Source organism: Macrobrachium rosenbergii, chromosome 20 (assembly GCF_040412425.1).
Source record: "Macrobrachium rosenbergii isolate ZJJX-2024 chromosome 20, ASM4041242v1, whole genome shotgun sequence".
NCBI lineage: Eukaryota > Metazoa > Arthropoda > Malacostraca > Decapoda > Palaemonidae > Macrobrachium > Macrobrachium rosenbergii.
Window position 1 is genome coordinate 40,537,925 of NC_089760.1, and position 23,947 is coordinate 40,561,871.

General features: G+C 36.7%; 1 protein-coding gene across 3 annotated transcripts; it reads right to left on the reverse strand.

The window, feature by feature from the left end:
* Positions 1-6,799: 6,799 nt before the first annotated feature.
* LOC136849295 (serine-rich adhesin for platelets-like) lies at positions 6,800-22,743 on the reverse strand. Of its 3 annotated transcripts, none has more exons than XM_067122621.1 (3): positions 22,419-22,743; positions 18,525-18,580; positions 6,800-16,008 (listed from the first exon to the last, which is right to left on the reverse strand). In XM_067122621.1, exon 3 carries the CDS (start codon positions 15,879-15,881, stop codon positions 8,682-8,684), a length of 7,200 nt encoding a protein of 2,399 aa, XP_066978722.1. In that variant the 5' UTR covers positions 15,882-16,008; positions 18,525-18,580; positions 22,419-22,743; the 3' UTR covers positions 6,800-8,681. The 3 variants fall into 3 exon arrangements, with proteins under 3 accessions (XP_066978722.1, XP_066978723.1, XP_066978724.1); XM_067122622.1 differs by lacking the exon at positions 22,419-22,743 and adding an exon at positions 22,329-22,390; XM_067122623.1 differs by lacking the exon at positions 22,419-22,743 and adding an exon at positions 22,176-22,223.
* Between the last annotated feature and the right edge of the window lie 1,204 nt (positions 22,744-23,947).

Sequence of the window (23,947 nt, forward strand, 5' to 3'; positions counted from 1 at the left end):
GGGAGGTTTTCCTCCTGTTACACCTTTCAAACTTTTACTGTCGACTTCCGTTTCAGCGCCGAATGACCTCATAGGTCCCAGTGCTTTGCATTTGGCCTAAATTCTATATTCAATTCATCAGTTCAATTCGAATATCTTATTGTGGTCTTCCCATCTTTAATTGTGATATTTTGGTATACGGTTTGACCATTTTCCTTACAGTTGACTGTGGCCTCATAATCGCTAATTATGATGTTTTGGTGCACACGTTAGCGGAGAACTTACTGTTCACTTCACTTCAATTTTTATCTCAGTTGACTGACCACCAGGATCACAATTCACTGCTCGTGTCAGCAGAAGTACAACTGGTTTATCAGAATATGTCTAAATCTCGCTGTGTTCGAAAGCATTTTTTTTTTCTAATCGCTAAAATTCTTAAGAAAATATTTATAATATTAAAGTCCTCGAAAGACCCCATATTAAGAATCTGGAGAAGGAATCCAATAAATACAATGTATACCTATTGAAAATATATGCATATGCATAAAAATTACACAGTGCAATATTTGATCAGACTCAAGACAAGCCGTTAAGAACTTTGAGGAATCCAATAAATGCAATGTATACATAAACCTAAATACACATATGCATAAAGAACTGTTCGTATACTTTACACGTATATGTAGAACTGCATTAAAAGCTTCTTCATTTAAAAAAACAGCATTCACGATTCATATATATATATATATATATATATATATATATATATATATATATATATATATATATATATATATATATATATATAATAACTACCATGAGACGAATTTCACTGAGACGTGGATATAATGGAAGGCCTGTAATTCCCACTTGACATTCCATCTTTAGACGTTTGAGTAATGTTCAGCCTGGCGTGTCCGCTCTGCTGAGACTATATATTATTATTATTATTATTATTATTATTATTATTATTATTATTATTATTATTATTATTATTATTATTATTATTATTGTAGTAGTAGTAGTAGTAGTAAAAATTCACAAAGAACAAGCCTAGATGCAAATGTCTCACAGTCAAGGGAACAATACACTGCTACTTTATCGAAAATCTTTTACCTCCAGCAGTGTTTTTTTTTTCTCATATTCATTTCTGCTTGATTATTATCTTTTAAAATTCAGTTTAAAAAATATACACATATATGAAACACGTACAGAACAAAAGCAACACAAAGATGAACCAATCATTAATTAAGCATACGCAGTAAAAATATACGCAGCCACAAATACCAGAATGCGAGAGCAAAGATGCAAGGGCTTTTAATACAGTAAAACAGACGGTCTTAAACATAAGAACATCAGCACCACTAGCACTGCTGGGAGACCATCTGCATCTTATTTGCAAAAGAAATGGAATGGAATATAGAGTTTAGGCCTAAGGCCAAGCATTGGGGCCTAAGAGGTCATCCAGCGCTGGAAAGGAAATTGGGAGCACGTAGGTCTGAAAGGTGTAACAGGAGGAAAACCTTGCAGTCGCACTGTGAAATAATTGTTAGGAGAGGGTGGATAGCAAGATGGAAGAAAGATAATATTAATGGAGATACAGTAACAGGAATGGAAGAGATTGCAGCTAGGGGCCGAAGGGACGGTGCAAAGAACCTTTAGTAATGCCTATAGTGCACCACGTGAGGTGCACTGATGGCACTAGCCCGAGAGAGAGAGAGAGAGAGAGAGAGAGAGAGAGAGAGAGAGAGAGAGAGAGAGAGAGAGAGAGAGAGAGAGAGAGAGAGAGAACGCATTTTCCGAAATCCACAGAAAAAAAGTCATTATCAAACATATAGATCGTATATTGTTCAATGAACGTGAATGTTTTTTTTTTTTTTACTATATTTCTGTTGATTGAATATCTGTATTTTATTCTCATTCTGTTATTTATTCCCCGACACTTCATCCCTCTCACACAAAAAGTTAAGTCTAGTATGTGATATTTAACGTTATAAAAGAGGGATTACAATCTTTTCGAACTTCATATCAATAGCCTCACCAACGCAGAGCCGCAAAGTCATAAAGAAAACGGCGTAAAGAACGAACTCAAATAATATGAACAAAAGCTTTATCAGACATACCTGTCTCTGATAAATTTATCTGAAGTATGTGAAAGAACAATGGTATACAAGCAAAATTCAATGGAAGCAGTTTTCACGCTGATATCAGTGTTTCCAGATGAAAGTAACTGATACTAATTTCAAAATGATTACCAGCTGACTCTTCTCAATTTCTCCCTGAATTTTCAACAATGGCCTCTCTTGAAGAAAGATCTGACCAACAAGAATTTGTGAATTCGTTAACCTAGGTCATTCTGAATATACTAATACATTTTGAAAATAAAATGTACACTTCAAGCCACTCGCATAAAACAAAAAAGTCCCTGGGCCCTCGAATATATGCAAGGCATTCAACAATATAGCTTATCACAAACTGATTACGGAATAATGTATGTTAAAATTCTTATCCTTCTGGAATGCTCGAGAGTTATACTTATCAGCTTTATTTGCTAGCTTGTCACTGAGATGGGTATATTGATATTCTTTTTTCCTTGGATGAATACAGGATTTAGGCCAAAGGGCAAGCGCGGGAACATATGAGGTCATTCACCGTGGAAACGGAAATTGGCAGTACGAAGATTTGGTAGGAGTAACAGAAGGAAAATCTCGCAGTTACACTATGAGACAATAACTAGGAGAGGGTTGAAAGGCCGATGGAAGAAAGCGAATATGAACGGAGGTACAATAAAAACAAATGAAAGAGGTTGCAGCTAGGGGCCGAAGGGTTGCTGCAAAGACCCTTAAGTAATGCCTACAGTACACCACGCGAGGTGCACTGACGGAACTACCCCCTTACAGGATCTTTTTTCCTCTGAAGGCCTTAATAGACTTGGAACTCAACCCACCTCTTTCTTCGCGATTTAAAATATTCTACGAGTGTTGGTGACTGGATGTTTCCCTTCGCTGTCTAGCAATCTACGGAAATAGTCAGACATTTGGAGTTTCCTATTGATTAATAATTAACACTTGTTTTATTGTGAAACATGACAAAAGGTTCTTGTACTTAATAGTGGTCATGGAATGCAATCACAACTTCATTGGGTCACGGTTCTATAAGATCTCTCATGGATGATTGTTTTCTGCAATTTGCACGTTGGTATCTATAGGGTCTGTATCATAAATACTAAGCATTTTAAATTAAAAAATAAAGTATGTACAAGACTTACATAATGACCAGTTACTGGCAATAGATACGAGAAAAAACCTGCAAAGTGAAAATATTGCAAAATGAGAACAAGTTTGCAAGAAAAAAGAAAAGGAAAATAGAGGTGCAATATCAGAAAACAATCATAATGGAAAAATTAATACGTTTTTCATCATTAGCACATCTAACCCCCAGACCAATTTTTACACTTATTCCTCACAAAATGAAGTAAACTTGCATCTAATTTTAAACTTTTTTTTAAGTAAAAACTCACAACTAGTCTAAACCAGCATTTCATCAACTCATACAGGTACTGGAGGTCGGTAACTCTACCTGCTCGGGTGCGGCTGTTAAGTTATAGCAATAATAATTTCCTAGAAATCATATGCAATGCATGTCCATATCTAGTTTTTCCAGTGTGAAATGCACTTTGAAACTTGCCGTCGTTCAGGTAGGGCCAGCATCTCCCCCTACCGGCCTGTGTAAAAGTATACAGAATGGATGAGGAACTTCCTCAGGGTTGGAACTTGTCATCCTGACCCATTGTTATTCTTTGAATGTTTTTTTACAGTATGGGGAAACTAGTGATGACTAGCCTTCTGAGGCTGCAATTCTCTCCTGAGGCTAAGTAATCCACCCTTCATCCCAAACAGGTGCATTCCTATCTTTCATAATCACAAGGTCTAACTCTGGTAAAAACTGCCTAGTCCCACCACTTTGCCTCTTGCACTGTAAATCCTTACCTAGTGATGGTTTAGAAAAGGCAAGATGACGCCACTATATTGCAATAACCCTGGTCTTTGTAATGACCTTTATTCCTGACATTTTTTATTGACTGATCATATTGATCAGTTTTGACCATACACTGGCATTAAACAATAAAGACTGGGATGAAGCCGTTAATGCTGAAGCAAATACTAAACATTGTCATCAAGGGTTATCCTAAGTATAAATTACAATTTTAAGTTGTCTATCTACCTTTATCAATAAAATAATCAATGGCTACGTAATTGATTAACCCCATTTCAACCCCAAGGAAATATTAAAATGATAATACTGTAATACCCATTAATGTATACAATTTTAAAAATATGTCAAGATAAATAGCAGTTATTACAGTATCGCAAACAGTAGGGGAACAAAATTATTCAGAAGAGCAGCACCAAAAAAGACCATAACCTGTACATATACTGTTTTCCTAACATATTTAGTCAGATGTGCTTTGCTGGTAAGGGAAATAAATGATCATAGTTTTTAAAAATGACCTGTTACTAGCAGGAGGGTTTACCAGTGCCCCATCAAGTGACTTTCTTCTGGCAGGCTAAACTTAGAAAATATTGAAAGTTATTCCAAGGTCCATTACTATACTGCTAGACATCTATATGTTGTGACAGAAAAGGTGAGATTTGCATAAAAGTCGAGATGAAAAGACTGATACAATGTTTTTGTTCAACATGGTAACAGAAGACATTAACAGCTAAAACACATTGCATATTCAAGAGACTCTTTACATCCTAAGTCCTCTGCGTACCTTGTTAACAATTAAATATAAAACTAATACTGATTCTAACAGTCATTAATTAAGAGTGTAGACTGATATGATGACTTACATATCGGGGATAAGGAAACAGAGAGACAAAGAGGGGTGGTCAGATCACACAAGGCAGTCTGAGATATTGAATAATCACTGGCAGGAATGATTGCATTTGATGTAGCCATGATAATTGCAGCTTTGGCTGATTTACTGGCATTTTCATTTCCCTTTATGCCCCTATGATTAGAGATTCGATGAATTGCAACACCTACACCAACTTCATATAATGTGTGGACATTAGAATCACATTTTCTGGGTGGTATACATGATTCTTATTCCTCAAAAGTGGGATTTGAACTAGTGCCTACCGAGTTGCATGCACACAGCATTACTGGTTCTACTACAGGATAAATCTTTTTTCCTAAGTTTGGTAGTTAGTGCCACTTTATGTGCCTACCTGTATCATATCCTTATTGTGGTGCACAAGAGAATTTTTATTATATTAATTTTGGGGGCTGCTATATAGCACTTCTAGTTACTGAAAACAACAAATTTCTGTAGTAGTATATTTTCAGTATCTTAATGCTGATTTCATCACACTAAGGTCTGCTGTAAAAACTGAAGCATTGTTTGGTAAGGAGAACTGATTTATTTGATTCTAGTATAGTACATGATATGGTAGCAAATCCTACAGCTGCCAGAGATTTGAAACCATTAGTATAAAATAAATGGTGAGAACCTTTGTATCTTGCGTGTTCTACTGGATAAATAATACAGATGAGTACAAGTTTGAACCTCACAGATAGTCCAAGGAGTTGGAAGTTCTGGTTCTGGAGGGATTCCAGTTTTCATGTTCATTGATTCATTAAAACCATAAGCTCTACCAGCTCTTGACATTACCACTGAGATGGTATCAAGGTGGCTATAATCGACATCCCTAAGATATCACGAAGTACAAGTGGTAGAGTATTGACAAGAACCTGTGGCTAGTGCTATACTAGTACTATACTGCACCAAGTTTCTGATTGAAAAAATTGAAAGTGCAAGTGCTTTTACATGTCAGACATGCCAAACACCATATCTGCAATCAGTTATAGTATAAGTGGTGACAAGAATCTCACAGCATTGAGAGAGACTTATAAAAGAGGTAGAAAAACTGAAAGCTGGCCTTCAATAAGTCAGGTTGTTTTATATGAAGAATATCAGATTACCTGGGTATTGACAATGGCAGGGTTCTAAGATTGAAAACAACAGATGAATACAAAATCTGTCCAATTTGTAACTGTACCAAATGCAAGTAATAAGTAAAATAAGAAACAATAAAGTTGAACCAGCAATATCCCAGAGAAGACTGTGTTTTACGCAACACCACCACAATTGATCGATACTGTAAATTGTCAAACAGGTTTTCTTATTGGCCAAGGGAGGATGTATACCCTCAGCAACTAGGATTACTTTTGAGTTTTTTGACATATTTGTGAAAAAGGCTCATGTAAATGCCTACAAATGTTTAGCGTTTACAGCTGTAAATATATTGGACATGAGTAATATCAGTTACTGTACAGTGGTTGGCAATTTAAAATCCCTGTTTGCCTTTTTTTACCAAGTAAGAAGTCAAAATTTTACTCTGGATGAGACACTCACGATCAGTAAGCCATTGTCAAACAGTCATCCACACAAGATTTCTTAAGCTTTATAATGAAAATAGTGTTTCTATGTCCATGACAAACTAGTAAGGTCACCACAATGAAATCATCATGAGTGTAAATTTGTCTTCTATGGTGCAACAATAGTTTGCCTAGAAGTAACTTAAATTCTCATTTTATTTTTATATATTTATGAAGTTATATGGTTAGGTCTCCTACTTAAGTAGGTTACTAATGATCTGCTAACACCAAGTAGGCAGATCATCAGCAATTGCCACAGATTTTATGATATGGTAGGAATAAATGCATAACATATTCATATCCCAACCTGGGATGATTGAAAACATAAATATATGGTAATGATGAACAAGAGGTTGAATACTTAAATAGGCTGTACTTTTAAATTTTAATCAACACCTACTTCTCCATGTTTTAATGTACAGTATAACACTAAGTTCTTTTAAGGATGAAATGGTAAACAATTTTTCTATAATATTTAAAAATAATCTACACTATAAAGAGAAGCAAACCTAATCTATGTATATACAAATCAAATCATTTATATACAATTACTGCATCACTAAGTACAGTACTGTATGCCATATGCACTTCTAACAAGAAAATGTCTTGTAACTGCAGAGAGAGATGCTTATAACTGCAATACAATACCATATAACAAAACCAATGAACTCTTAATTTTCCTAATTTCCTCTCAAACATTTCTCTTAAAAAGTGTATTAAAAAGACTTTCATGGAAGCATTTCCATTTCAGAAAGTACATCAAATCAGCATATGCAATTGTGATGCAGAGAGTGGTGCTCTATGAAAAGTTGATCCTTTTTACTTTGGCTCACACAAAGTCCCCAATATTCAGATTGCTCAAACTTAGCATGTTCTACAAATCCCACCCCCTCAATTTTTTGCACGACTTTTATTCAATGATTTAGCCGAGGAATTAACGTCTTAATTATTTTCTCTTATTGGATACACCAGAGAGTTATTATTTTCAAGACTGCAATTTCAGGTGACTGTTGATATAGAGTTCAAACAAAATTATCTGGAATGTGTTTAAGATCAGGAACAATAAACCCTAATTTACTTTTTTCTGGAATTTATTTCTGAAAATAATTAAAAATTTTCATAAAAAACTTTATTATTTGGATACCTACCTATCGTTAAAGATAGCTTACATCTCCTTGACTACTGTTGTGGAGCTATAGCCTATCTTTAATGAAAGAAAAGATTCATCTCAAATAATATACAGAATAAACAAAAGACAATGTTATAAAACCAAAAGGACATAACAGTCTCAACAAAGACTGTACAGTATCAGCAAGACACATGATGCATAACTTAATAACAAGCATTCATGTACCTTTTTAGAGCACAGCTTAATCAACCACATGAAAGCATACAATTTGGAAAATGGATTTGACATCTGAAGCAAAGGGGGTAAAAATTTTGGGCCGATGAATACATCCACTCAATATAATACATTATGACTTTGGGTAATATAAATTGCAGTTGACTGCCTTCTTAAAAGTAACACTGTAAAGTTGGTACTGACAGACAGTTGCTTAGTGTAACCAGCAACATTCATCTTAAAGGTCTTTGGAAGTCATTAAAGTTTACACAACATTAAAGTATTTATCCTTTCAGAACACTAGTCACCCTCACTCTTAACATACAAAAGGTGTGGTTCACATCTGTCAACCTACAGGGAACTGCATCTAAGACCACACTAGTCAACATCCACAGTAAATCCTTCCCCATTTTCCAAGGGTCCAAATAATATAATCATAAATTAGTTTAAACCTTACAAATGAAAGTACATTACTGTATTCACTGTAGGATTACATAAAATAATACAGTACATACTATAAATACTAACTACAGTATTACCTTCTCAGAAAATTCTATGAATTTTAAACTCAAATGATAACATAATTTTCTGGACAAAAGAAAGTCATCAAAAATGTCCATACACTACTCAGTACTACAAAGGATTAATTTCCACTTTGGCAACATATATAAATTTTTGCTCTATATATATTCAAGGTTCATCAGATCCATAATATCTTGTGAAAAGTCTTCCTCAGATTTCCAAAATAATTTTGTACATTACACCCAACGGTGCTATGCACTATCACAATAGGAAAATACAATCCATGTTTACCTTACCATTACCAAACTATTCTATACAGAACATTTGAGTGCTTAGTACCAGTTCAATTACAGTAAATGTGCATGTGCCAGCATAAGAATTTTGTTTAATACTATGAATACATCTGAGCAAAGTTCAAAATCCACTTTTCACTTGGTACTTCCAACACTTTCTCTTCTTTGGTGATGCCACTGACAATGCCTATAACCTGCCTGACTTTCTCAGGCTTCACACCTTTAGACAACAGATCCTTTATGAGTTCCTTCATGTGAGGTGAAACATCTGTGCAAGAGGAATCCAGGTCAGAACCTGTCATATCCAAGTCACACTTCCTTCTTTTGTTTTTCTTGTTATAAGAGTTTTCTTGACGTCTTTTCTGAGCAACCTTATGCAATTCTACAATACTGGTTCTCATCGTTTGTACGAGCCTTCTGATTTCTGGACCTTTAATTTCCCTCAGTAACTTTTCTCTTTTCCCAAGCAAGCCTGTCAACCTTTTGCTTATCACCTCATTATTTTCAATGAACACTTTCATTTTTTCTTCAACTACTATCATCTGAGAACAAAGGTCTCTCAAAATAGGAGCATTTAGACTTTCATAAGCCACCGCTTCTAAATCTTCAAATCTTTCTACAGCATCTTTAAAATTGTCAACGTCATCATCATAGTTTGGCAAATTATTTTTCTGTTTGTTAAAATTAATTAGATTTTGAAGAAATTTCTTTGACACAATACAGCATCCACCGATAAATGGTTCATCTAAGAAAACTTTGGCCAACTCCAAATCTTTTTCTTCATAAACAAATCTAATGAATTTGGTATACAGTCTAAAACACGATCCAAAGTAGTCACCATTCTTTATATTGTGAAACTGCCGAAGAGACTGCAGCGCTTTAGACAGCGATTGGTCATTGGGTTCCTTCCCAAGGTTCCTCCAGGTGCAAAATATTGAAATTACATCTCTGTTGGTTACTTCTTCAAGATTTTGGCCTTCGAGCCAAGCATCGTCTGCAGAGTATATATTATTAGGGTCCCAGTTTTCATTCAAAAGTTGGATACTCAGGTCTTTGGACTTTGCTCTATTGTATTCTTTTCTAATATCTTCAGTTACTACTAAAAATGTATGGCTATCAGGGATTAACAAGACTTTCTTTCTGGATAAGAGTATTTGTACAAACACCTCATAAAAGAGACTTATATCTGGTGTCTCTGGATTTAAGATAAATATGCTTTGCAGAGTCAAGAGCTCCCTCTTGGTCACAAACCTGCTTTTTGTAGAGCCAAGTGATGCTACTGAATGCTGATTATTAGACTCATAAAGCAAGAGATCAAAAGCAATTAGAGCATGACCATTCAGAGCTGACCGTTCCTTCAACATACTGAAATAGCAAGGTGATATCTTATCTCTCTCTGAGGGACAATCAACTTTCATTTTATTAGTGATTGGTATATTACAATATGAAGAATAAATGTTAACATCTTTAATGTCTAGATTTAGGGCCTGTAACATTTCTCGTATAACAGGTTCCTGACTAAAAATCATAGATTCAACTTCGGTTACAAAATCTTTTACATCCTCCAGTTCATCCTGTTCATCTTCCTTAACCTGGGCCCTTTGATTCTGACCTTGGGACATCATTTTACTTAACGGTGCTGCCAAGGGCCTTGCTTGCTGAAGTGAGGGCACTTTATTCACACCCGTCTTAGACAATTGTTTACTGTTGAACGTGTTGCCATGAACTGTTGCTCTGAGAGATTTATCACGACCTGAACTTAAACCAGGCTTTCCTATGGATGATCTAGATGCAAATTTACTGTTAACACCAGTTTTACTTTCTCCAGACTTCAAGCCTGCTGGTGATCCTGATGGATGGGATTTTGTGCTCGGTCTATTAAGACTGTGGGTATTTCCTTTAGGTCCCACAGGTACTGGATTCTTCAGAATTATTTTACAAGGTTTCATTAATGATGATGCAGAGCTTGGAAGAACTGCGCTTTCTTCACTGGGTAACGATTTTGCGGAGATTGCAGATGGCAAAACTGAAGCCACTGCAGGTGCTGGTACTAAATAAACTCTTCCTTTGGGTAAGTCTGGGCAAGTAGCAATTACTGAACCCTGACCTTTACTGACTGTTGGACTTTGACTTTTATTACCAGTCAGACTCTGACTTTTAGCAACAGAAGGCCCTTTAGTACCTAATGACTTTTGACCTTTGGATACTGCTGACTTCTGGTTTTTAGCATGAACGGGATTGCTTTGGGGAATGTGTACTTTTGGCCTTTTTGTTGCTGTTTTAGTTTTATGTAATGCTGTGTCTTTTTTCGGCTGGTATACAGCCGTAAAAACCTTACAACATTTGTTTTTCCCTCTGTGAAGAAGTTCTCCAAGCCACTGATCGAGTTTGCTGATATTCAATTGGGCAATATTACTTCCTAAATCTGTTCTTTCAAAGACTTGTGTGATTGCTTCCTCCTTATCCACACTGAGGTTACGGTTAATCCAGTCATTTATACAAACAATTGCACCATATGTAATTTTGGAATTTACAGTAACCGATTCAGTGCCCTTAAAAATCATACGCAACACTTCATCATTCCAAATATCACGACACTTTTTGCAAATCATGTCGATTGCATCCACATACCTACTCTCCGACTGCTGTTCTTCCTCACTTGAAATATCTACAAATTCCACTTTCATATCCACAGGTGATGTGCCTGAAGAGGATACTTCTACATCATCTTTATTACTATGGTCAGTGTTTTCCCTGGTGTCCAAAGAAACTTTGGAACATTTGGGTCCAGGGACACCTCGTAATTTCCCATGATCACTATCACGTGATCGTTTCTTCCTTCTCATGACATGTGTACCACCAGAACCTTCACCTCCTAGAGAGTCTCCTGTTAACTGTAATTTTTCATTACCAAGTGTGGCTGATGTGATACTTTGGACTCTTTCAGAAGAATTTAAAATGTCCGATTCTGGTAAAGAATGATCTTTTTCAGTATCTTCTCCAGAGACTCTCATTCCTTCATAATTACCATCACTACTGCTACCTGAGCCTTGATCACTTTCAACAATTCCTACTTTTTTAATATCCTCCTGACTCCTTTCGTCAGTTCTTGCCTTCTCTTCAGTTGTACTTATCTCTGCGTCAGTTGTCAATGGCTTAACATTATCTTTGCCCCCCACTTGGTCAGCCAACACTCTTCTTTTACTGAGAGAGAGTAAACTAGGTTTGTTTACTTTACTCTTGTCGATGTTTGACACCTCTTCTTTATAATTTGCTTTTAAAAGTTCTCCAGATTCAAGTTCTTCACAACCCTTTTGACTTTCACCCTCTTGAGAGCAATCAGCAAGATTTTCTTCTCCATCCTGTGGATATTTTCTTCCAGAATCTGGTGAACCTACAGATTTGGTCTCTATTACTTTTTTATGGCAAACATTTTCATCTTCATGAAAGTTTCCTATTTCACTTGACCTGCGAAGTCTCTTCTCTGAGCCCTCAAATTCTGCAGGGGCAATCCTACTTTCATCACATTTATCTCCAACTTTTTTCCCAAGAGTTTCTTTTTCACAGTCAGAACTTTTCCTTTTCGAACCTATTTTCAAAACTATTTTCAGAGAACCTCGTTTTTCGGCAGATTCTTCATGAGTTTCACTTTCACTGCGGTTACCACTTTTATTCTGGAACTCATTTAAAAGTGTTCTATTTTTGCCAATTACATCCAGGTCAGTTCCAGAATCATTATGCACTTCCCTTTCTTGTGCCTGAGAAAATTCATTTTTCTTCACTAAGCTTTTATTAATTTCTAAGTTATTCAGTTTCTCTACACTTGGGCTTTCCTGGTTATGCCTCACTTCTTCCTCCTCACTACCACTATCTTCTTCACATGATTTTCCCTCATGTGTCTCTTCTCTCTCTTCTCTAGCTACCTTCAGCAGTTGATCATCATACTCCCTTTTGTTTGAAGTATCAGCACTGCACTGAACTGACCTATTTCCAGAGACATCATGCAAAATTAAGTCACTGTCAATATCTTTTTCTTGTCTATCATTATTGTTTTTCACTTGGCCATCAGATTTTAATATACCATGAGGTTCAGTGCTTACATCAGAGTCAGATGCACAGTGAATATCTTGTAACAAAGTTGCACTGTTTTCACTTTTCTCTGTTAAAGATATTTCACTTCCATCATTATCCACCGTTGAAGAGATTTCATCCTGAAAGGCTATGCTATCCTCAGGCTTTTCAGGCTTTTTAGAGGCTACACTATTCTCAGGCTTTTCATGGGCTAAACTATCCTTGGGCTTTTCAGGAGCTTTACTATCGTCAGACTTTGCAGGAGGTGTACAATCATCAAGTTTTTCAGGAGCTATAACCATTGGCTTCTCTGGGGCTATATCCTCATATTTATCAGAATGTACACTATCCTCAGGGTTTTCAGAAGGTATACTCTCATCAGGGTTTTCAGGACCTATACTATTCTCCAGTTTTTCAGAATGAATACTATCCTCATGGTTTTCAGAGGATGTACTCTCACTAGGGTTTTCAGTGACTATACTATTCTCCTGGCTTTCTGAAGGTATACTATCATCAGGATTTTCATAAGGCATGCTATCCTCAGGGTTTTCAGAAGGTACACTATTCTTAGGTTCTTCTTGAGCTTTATCTTCTGGTTTTTCAGAAGTTATACTATCCTCAGCATTTTCAGAAGGTACACTATTCTCAGGCTCTTCATGAGCTTTATCTTCTGGTTTTTCAGAAGTTATACTATCCTCAGTGTTTTCAGAAGGTACACTATTCTCAGGCTCTTCATGAGCTTTATCCTCTGGTTTTTCAGAAGTTAAACTATCCTCAGCATTTTCAGAAGGTACACTATTCACAGGCTCTTCATGAGCCATAATGTCCTCTGGTTTTTCAGAAGTCATACTATCCTCAGAGTTTTCAGAAGGTACCACATTCTCAGGTTCTTCATGAGCTTTATCCTCTGGTTTTTCAGAAGTCATACTATCCTCAGAGTTTTCAGAAGGTACACTATTCTCAGACACTTCATGAGCTATAATATCCTCTGGTTTTTCAGAAGTCATACTGTCCTCAGAGTTTTCAGAAGGTACGATATTCTCTGGCTCTTCATGAGCTATAATATCCTCTGGTTTTTCAGAAGTCATACTATCCTCAGAGTTTTCAGAAGGTACACTATTCTCAGGCTCTTCATGAGCTTTATCCTCTGGTTTTTCAGAGGTCATACTATCCTCAGAGTTTTCAGAAGGTACACTATTCTCAGGCTCTTCATGAGCTATAATATCCTCTGGTTTTTCAGAAGTCATACTATCCTCAGAGTTTTCAGAAGGTACAATATTCTCAGGCTCTTCATGAGCTATAATATCCTCTGGTTTTTCAGAAGTCATACTATCCTCAGAGTTTTCAGAAGATACACTATTCTCAGGCTCTTCATGAGCTATAATATCTTCTGGTTTTTCAGAAGTCATACTATCCTCAGAGTTTTTAGAAGGTACCATATTCTCAGGCTCTTCATGAGCTATATCCTCTGGTTTTTCAGAAGTCATACTATCCTCAGTGTTTTCAGAAGGTACGATATTCTCAGGCTCTTCATGAGCTATATCCTCTGGTTTTTCAGAAGTCATACTATCCTCAATGTTTTCAGAAGGTACAATATTCTCAGGCTCTTCATGAGCTATATCCTCTGGTTTTTCAGAAGTCATACTATCCTCAGTGTTTTCAGAAGGTACAATATTCTCAGGTTCTTCATGAGCTTTATCCTCTGGTTTTTCAGAAGTCATACTATCCTCAGAGTTTTCAGAAGGTACACTATTCTCAGGCTCTTCATGAGCTATAATATCCTCTGGTTTTACAGATGTTACACTATCCTCAGAGTTTTCAGAAGGTATACTATCCTTATAATTTTCAGATGATATACTGTCCTCAGGGTTTTCAGGAGCTATACTATCCTCTGGTTTTTCAGAAGGTATAATATCCTCAAGGTTTTCAGGATCAGGTTCTTCAGGAACAATATTATCCTCTGGCTTTTTGGGAGCTATAATGTCCTCAGGTTTTTCAGGAGTTATACTATCCTCAGGCTCTTCATGAGCTATATTATTCTCAGACTTTCCTGGAGCTGTACCATCCTCAGGCTTTTCAGGATCACTGTCCTTTTCCTTGTAAAAGTCTTCAGAAGATGTTCTATTTTTTAAATCACTCTCATTTTCATCAATTCCCTTGGCAGATAAACTAGTGGTTTCTCTTCTGTGAAAAGACAGAGACAATTTCCTTTCAACTGACAATAAGGGTTTATTAAGAGGGTTTGCTTCCTTACTTAGCTCTGAGGTTTCAGGCAATTTATTAGAGCATGGCATTGGTTTTTCTTGAGTATGTTTATTGAAAAATTCCCCCTCCATCACATCTCGAGCACATTTATCAGAATTTGACACATTTAAGTCTCTTGAACCTTCCTCCTCAAAACAAGGTGATGTAGATGCAGTATTATCAGTTTGTGATGGTGAACTTTCTTGATTTTCTGCCACCTTCTCCTTACCCATTAAATCTGGTGAATGTGTTTTGCCTTCTTTTACAACATGTTCATCCTTTTTTCTTTCACTTGATTGTTCTTGTTTAGATGTATCTGCTAATTCTCTATCAAAGACATGCACTTTTAGTCTCCTTCTCCCACCTAGCTCAGGTGATCTAACAGGTGACGTCTCTGACATCTGAGAAGGAGATTTAACTGGAGATGAAAGAGGTGAAAACTGACTAAAACTTTTCCTTCGAAACCCAATTTCTGGCGATTTCGGTTCTATATCCATAACACTAGAATTACTTTCAAAGCTTTTTTCAACATCTGTTACAGTTTCTCCATCTAAGAGATCTATTCTACTTTTATCAACTAATTTATTAGCTGAATTAGGTTCTTCTAGTTTATCACAAATTTTCCCTGCATCTTCTGCCACAGTGTTCTTTATAGCATCAGAAATACATTTTTCAGCCGGGTTCTGATTTTCCAACTTTTCATCAACACTCTTTTCATTTTCAGCTTTAGCATTATTTCCTACAGTCTCCAAACTATCTTCTCTGCAAGGATTAGTCTCAGTCAAATCTCCTAATGAATTTTCAGTCTCCCCACTTGTTAAAACCTCATCTGATTTAGTTCCAGTTCCCAACTTTACTTTGTCACCTTCACTGCTAGAAGACACACTTATATCCACATCATTTTTCACTTCCATGTCACCCTTGAGAACACCTTCATTGGGACTCACTTCATCATTAGGTTGTCCTTCAACATCACACTCCATTCTTAAGGCTTGCTGTAGTTTTCATCCCAGGTAAAACAGTAGCTATAGTTGTCAGTCACTCCTTAGATACTTTAGCAATTTGTCTCCAATATGTACTGCTCCCACAGGAATACCTGGGTTTCCACACCTGTGCAAAAAAGAAATGGTAGCTATATTTCTTAATAACTTCACTCTTATTGAAGGAAAAAATCTTTAAACTATATTTTGCTCTATGCATATAAATTCAATTATGACTATAAGCCTGTTAACATAAAGACTGATTGTTAAAAAGCAACTTGAAATGACAAAGGGACCCTTAACAAAAGTGCAAGACAAAGACCTTCCTTAACAGGAAGGAATGATCTCATTCCTGTGCAGTACGTCAAATATGTTTATTATTTTGGGATACCAGGGAATAAAAACACTGAATAACATTGTTTTAAAGCAAACTGCAGGCATTTTTCCTAGATATATAAACGTGAGATCTTTTATATAAGAGTATCTTCAGTGACATTGATTCACACCGCATCTGAAAATGTCAGCTTCTCAGTCAAAAGCATGATTATGGGAAGGGTGATTCCTGTAACCTCCTACACAGTCTGGCATATACCAATGTGACAAGATTATAGAGGGTTTTGTCCAATTTGGGATTTTGTATGAATGCAGGTCAGTAGGTAGCAATTATTACCATTATTAGATCCTTACGGTTAATAATGATCTACATCTGGCATCCCATGTTTAAAGGAGGGTGCAAGAATCATCCTCTGTGTGATGCCTTCTGATAGGATGGTCTTTTGAGTAACTTACTTACAATATGCCAAATGAAAGAGTACAAGGCTTTGGCTGCTGTGGTCCAGATGAAGCAATGCTGAGACAGAGAGAGAGAGAGAGAGAGAGAAATGAGTCATTCCACCCTGCACTGTCTGAAGTATGTCAACCCATGAACCTAAGGCAAAGTGCTTTTCTATCCAATGGAGCTAGGGAAAGCTACATATGTTGAGCAGCCATCACAGATCCTACAGAGAAGTTGCCCAAGGACTTGTGGATGACATTCCATAACCTGAAGAACTGAAAAGTTCCACCTGAAAACAAGGGTTAGGGGCAATGTTCCTAGCCTTAGGGCTCTCATCTAGGGTATAAAGTCATTGCCTTTGCCAAAAGACCCGTATGTGTGGTTGACCACTACATGAAGCCAGAAAAAATGGTGCTCTCGAACACCTCTTCTTGAGCATGTCAGTGTTAATAAAGAAACACTGACACTCAGGCTTTTAGTGCAATTTTCCTCTCTGGTAGTGGTGTACTATACAGATTTCATTGGACACCAAAACAAAGTTGCCTCAATTGTCACCTGCAAAGTCCTGTTGAGAGGCGATTTGCAACTCAACTTTCTAATCAGAACCTGATAGGTTCTGAATTGTGTAGTAAATTCAGGAATGACTGATAATAACTTAGAGCCCGAACACCTGATAGCTGGCCAAGGTGTGAAACATCCCAAAGCTTACTATATGCGTATTGTCAATGTTAAGGTTGGCAGACAAAAGTCCCATGTGTGAGATCTCTACTGTAGAGGCTAAAAGGGTGACCTAGACCATGGAGAATGACTGTCTTAACTTACTACGGAGCCATGTTTTATGGGGGTGGTAAGAATGTTCAAGGCTCCCCATGTCTATAAAGTTGAGCTAAAGTAGCCTAGAGTATATACAGAACAACTTGTGCAAAATCCAAAGATTAAAAGCAGAGCTCTCTCATTTCTTCTTTGGAATCAATGGAAGTCACATGAATCTGTACAGATTCTTGGGAAGAAAAAACTGAGTGAAAGGCTGAAGCAGTCGTCAAGAAGCTTTTTCCACGTAGTTGACGTCAAAAATGTTCTGGGAATCATGGTGGATGGAGGGAAGGCCAGAAATTCCCTTCTAAATGATGAAATCTTTGCCCATAGCTAAATGATGATTGAAGAGTTCCAGTGCAGAGAAGGACAGGCTGAGTAAAATAAATCAGTTCAACTCTGCTCTCCAAAATTTATCTTATGTTTATTTAATAAATAATGGTAAATTTTCCCATATTCTTCTTACCTTGGTTTTCAATGTTCACCACAAATGATGAATGGTATGGACAGGCAGTTGGTCAGTTTGCCTAATCTTGGCAGGCCATATGTCGAATCAAAATGATTTTGAATTATTACTCATTATTCTTATTAACAAAGTTATTAGCATTTTCATTTCCTTTGGCAAAAAATGCTTTTAAATGATGGTTTAACCTCTAAAGGATGGCAAACAGTCAAAAACATTGAGAGAGCAAGATAAGCTGTTTGTTAATCATTGCTCTGAGGTCAACTTAGAAAACCAAGATAAAAAGAATGGATACTTCTACCTTTAAATCTTTATACAAATACAATAAAAGACGTGATATTCCTTTTGTCCGACTACAAGCTCCTAGATCATAATTTGGTCGTCATAGAAGTACCAAACTTAGAAGACAGTTAAGTACATAGTTTTAAGTCCCAGTGAAAAAAAATTATATTCTCAGTATAGTATGTTACACACTTAAAGGGCTTTGTTGAAAAAATATGCAATTTTAGTTAACAATTAAGATACTAATAAAATTTCTGTAATTTCCTAACTTTTTATTATCCAACGTAAAAACACACGTTTAAAAGAAACTCACCTCAAACAATAATTACTGTCTGTCTGTTGAGGTGTTTGTCTAGCCAAGAAGTAACTCTGGAATTAGAAAAATTATTCTGTATTATTTGTTATTCTTATCAAAAACCTTACTGAAAAACACTGGACAGAGAAATAGAGAGTTGTATGCTCAGACAACATACATACAATTCATACGAATTTCTTACTGTATTTTCAGCATACAAATTCTGTTTTTGGTGCACCTGAGGAAGTACATGACTGTGTTTCTCAAAAGTGAAGTGGAGTCATGAATGACATCTAAATATGTAAAGGAGCCAATTTCCTAAAGGAAAAGCCAGGAGTTGCAAAGATCAAATATTTGTTAGATATACCGTGCAGCAGTGTTTGGAATTTAAAAATCCCCTTCTAATGGCTCTTGTTCATTACAAGAAGGCATTTTATGGCATCCACAGACCTACAAGCATATTGGGCTTATGGATGGAATTTAAAAATCCCCTTCTAATGGCTCTTGTTCATTACAAGAAGGCATTTTATGGCATCCACAGACCTACAAGCATTACCATTAAATTACCATTAAATGCATATAAGCTAACTCAAATTATCCATGAACGAAGTACCTGTAGCTGCAAAGTTAATGCCAATGACATCATATCCGTAATTCTGCTGCAATTAATGGGATGCTAAAAGAGGGTATAGTTTTAGCTTCGTGTTTTGCCCTTCTCATACGTTTTATAATGAAGAAAGTGGTCAGAGATGAAAGAAATTTTACAACACAAAGTTGACAGACTCAGAATTAGCAGTTGATGCTGTTTTCATCAGCAAAATAACACTAGATCTACAAACTTTGCTTTATAGAATGCATCACAACCTAGTGAAATGGGACAGAAAATAAATCTAAGGACACCAATGAGGGGAGAGTATGCACAAAGTGATGTAATAACAGATGGAGAAAGGATAACTAAAGTTGAACCTTTTAAAGGCTCCATAAGATTTGGAAATCATAGACTAAATTTGCTTTAAAAAGTTAAATTATAAAGAAGTCTAATGAAATTTGTGTCGTACTGTATATGGACTTAAAGCATGGTATGACAGTGAAACTACTGTTCATCAAAAAGATTTTGTCAATTTGAAAATACGGCTATAAGAATATTAAGACATATGGCAGGTTAGAGTAGGAATGATACTGTATGAGAGGGCTTGGACACAACTTTTGCACGACCTCTGGAAGAATAGTACAAAATAATGTCACTAGGGCTCATGTGGGCACCAAATGTATTGGAAGACCCAGACTTACTGTGATGAGAAGTATAAGAAGCAATGCTGGAGACGAGTGGAGACTTGTGAAAGTTAAAGCACAGAAAAGACATAAGCAGCAGGATTTCACAACAGCCCTTGTGTCATGGGAAATTGAAGGTGATAAAGATGATGAATCAATCTTTAATGGGCACAACTAACTTTTGTTCTCCCATTCGTTAAAGTTTACTGAATAAAAAAGTGAAATTCACAATTTTTTACATCAAGAGGCCTTGTTGGGTAATTTCTCCAGCCCCTATGAAACTATGAAATTCACCAGTGGAGAAATGCCAAAACAAACGGTTGGATCCTTATGACTCGCTTCTCCATAATATTTAAGAAGAGGGATTTATTTCATGTTTTTGTACAGGATTGTATGGTGAAAAACAATTATTTGGGTCTACTATGCCAAGCCACATGTTCAAATGGAAACTTTGCACTCATCCATGGGCTTCATGCTAATATTCAGTGTCACTTGTGGGGTCCATGGGGGCCAAAGCCCTCCCAGCAGGTCAGAGAAATTTGTTCTGGGTAAGGTTAGGTAAAGGCAGATCATGTCTGGTTGTATTCCTTTGCAAATCCCTTCTACAGTTAAGCAGTAGCCTAGGCCATACCACAGTTTCATTTTAGCTGAATTACACACTGACTTGAGGGGAGGACTCCCAACCAGGCCAAGTAAGGGCACGACGTCCAAGGTTTGGTTATGCAAAGGTAGGTCTGCTTAGGTCACACTCCTTCTGCAGTTCATGGTAAAATAAAAGGGTAGCCTAGGCAGCAACATGTCTGAACACATTATTGGGTCCGTCGATCATATACCAATGGGTGTAGCCTAAGATTGTGTTTTCCTCTGTTTCTGTAGTTTGACCCCGTGGTATAATGTAAATTCTCCCCAAGAAATGGATATTCCATCCAAAAAAATCCCAAAAACATAGGTTGCTCTTACAGGTCAAAATAATGGAGCCAGTTTACATCCTGCGATCTAGGGTAGCAAGTTGGGAAAGTAGGGCTTGGGGTGTAAGTCTGCATTCCATACGTTTCTGTAGTTAGGACACTCATTCTACATTCTTTTCCAGATTTTAAGAATGCAAATCAGGAGGGAAGGGTTAAATTCCCCAAAATTAGTCAATTATTATAATAAAAGACCACTTGTCACAGTTTTCTTGTTCCCCCTCCCCTCCACTCAAAAACCATGTTCTCCCAATGTATCCCCCCAAATTGTAGGGTATAATGGAGTTTCGTTATCTTTAATGGTACAGAAAACCTGAGGTTATTTCCAAGTACTAGCTCCACACAGACTGTATGTAACGGTTCAGCAAACAGGAAAGTCATTAGGGTACCATATGTTCAAGAAGGGATTGGCTAAGGAAGTCAATTATAAAAGGAGCCATACTAACACAGCGTACCCTAACCTAACCTAACTTAGTAGGCCATGTTACTTAGCCTAGGCGGAGGGGCATACTCCTCAGTAAAGGAAACCACTTTTTACCAAAAGTTCCCCTATAACACAGCACATGCACAATATCATCCCAGGATGGCCAGCAAACAAAAACAAAGCAGTTCTGAGGTAAATTACAGGTTAATTACAGTCAACTGACAAAAAAATAAGGGTAAATTCTTGATAAACAACTAAAACACTGTAGGAAAAGTCAATTTTAAAGAAAATACCCGAAGCGGAGCTAACGCTTAGCTCTACCGACACTGCTTATCACAATTTTGTCATCCCCCCAATTCAAAAACCATGTTCTCCCAAAATCAAAATAGAAAATAATGGAGTTCCATTATCTTTAACAGCACAAAAAAACCTACATTTGCGGCATTTTTGGAGGCTGGAATTTCCACTCACAGCCCTGACGCCTCAATCTCCACAGAAACCTACCTGAAGTAGGTTATAATGCCTAGGCATTACCACAAACTACAGTAGCCTAACTAGAAAACTAGCCTTACTGACTAGGCCTATGATGATTTGGATTAGGCTACAGGATAGGCATGGTACAAACTACATTAATAAAAAAACTGGCCTTACTAACTAGGCCTAGCCTAAGCCTATGGTAATTTGGATCATACAATGCAAGAACTGTGCTACCCTAAGGCCTATGCCTCCTCTAAGATGAGACAAACACAAAAGTAGTCCTAAAATAAACCCAATTCAATCAATTTTATTAAGGCCTAGGCTACGTTAACGCTACTAGCCCACCAAAGGCTACGCACAACAGGCTACACTAAGTAACCTAAACCTACGTTATGATCGAATAGAGCCAAGTTAAACATTGCCTAGGCATTGCCTACTCTCTTTTAGCCTTCAATAAGAAATTACATAGGTCTAGGGTATAGTAGTCTACATTAAAAACTAATATAACTAATAGGGATGAACGCTACCTACGTAAGGCTATGATGCTGGTACGCTCATAGTGCTGTAAACAACGAGGGCAGGCATGCATACAGCGAGTTGCCTTAGTCTTTAGCGTAAATAGGCCTAAGCTACAAAGGCTACGCTAAATATTGAATTTCAATACGCCTACGCTAGCCTATTTACCTTTGTCGTAACCTACAGGCTGTGGCATGCAAGCTCTCTTGTGCAGTTACCACGAGGCGGAAATCGTAATCACTTATAAAATATACTTACGTAGGCCTATGCACTTAGAAAGGCTTCGTAGAAAGAGGAATTTAGGCCTACAGGCGATTTCGGATTAGGCCTAGGGACAGGTTGGCTTCTTGGTTCAAGAGAACTTGCGACTTCATAAATAGAATCGGAAAGGTTCGCGTTATTTCCTATGTAACGCTTCTCCCTTGTTGTCTGTTCTCCGCTATTATTACTGTTTTTTATTATTATTTTCCTCTATATATTCCTTTTAACACCTTTGCATACTATCTCCCGAGTTCTGTTGTATGTTTATACAACACGCGATTTTTAAAGTTTCTCTAGGCCTATTTTCTTTCTAATATTCCTTTAGCTTAAATTTTCTTCCTTATACCTGTATTCTCCAGTTCATTCAGGGTTGATGATTTCTGTTTTAACGATTAATATTACGCATTTATCATAAATTCATTCATACATTTTCATACACTTGCTTTCTCTAGAGTTCTATTATATTTATATGCTATGTTGTCTTGAAAGTTTTTCTAGACTCATATTTTCCATTCTTCAACTACAGCATTTTATATCCCTATAGCTGAAATGGTAATAGTTCTAACCTGTATTCTCAAATTTATTTCGGGTTGCTTAGTTGATGATTTCTGTTTTAATAATCAACATTATGCGTTTATGACAAACTAATAATTCGTTCATTCCTCGTCGATTTTTATGAAAGTTATTCCATTTTGATACTCTTCTGAATCATTTTTCTCGTCAAAGACCGTTGTGGTTATGAAACCAGAAAATTTATATCCAAGTGAATCATTTCAATATAATGCTAGCCTACCGATCTATCATCCTTTAATTGCTAATATTAATCAAGTGTCTAAACAAGTCCCCACAACGTGCCTGATTAAAAAGTAAATTCCAAACAAACAAAAAAGATAGAAGCGAATTTCCCTTGTGAAATTGCTATTTTTGAAATATGTACCGCGTGTTGATTTGTGGTTGTGTTTTACAGTTGCTCCTCTGCAATGTAGTTTTTTTTATTTTGCTTGTCAGATTATGTTAAGTTTAGAGATTAATGAAGCTTAATTCAACTACTTAGAGGTCCCGTGTATCTATCCACACAGTTACTATAATCTCAAAGTTCATTCAGCCTACTGCATTTTGAAGGCCCAAAAGCCTCCAAATTTTTGTTATTCAGCACTGAAAATAATGTTGAAACAGTTGTCAGTAGAAGGTGGAGAGTAAGTTGGAAGAAAGATAATATGAACAGAGGTACAGTAAAATGAATGAATTGGGGTTGCAACCAGAGGCCGAAGGGACGCTGCAAAGAACCTTAAGTAGTGCCTACAGTGCACCGCGTGAGGTGCACTGACGGCATCAACTCCCTAAGAGGTTTTTGTCTGTGATTCCTCAATAACGTCTTTTTCGGGCACCCAAGTGCTAACGTCGTCAGGGTTTTATCAAAATTCCAGTTCATTTATTTTGGTAATCTTTAAACTTCATAAATAACGCCTTTCATTTCTGTTTAAACCGACCAAAAGTATCCTGTTATCTTACAGAGCCACGCCCAC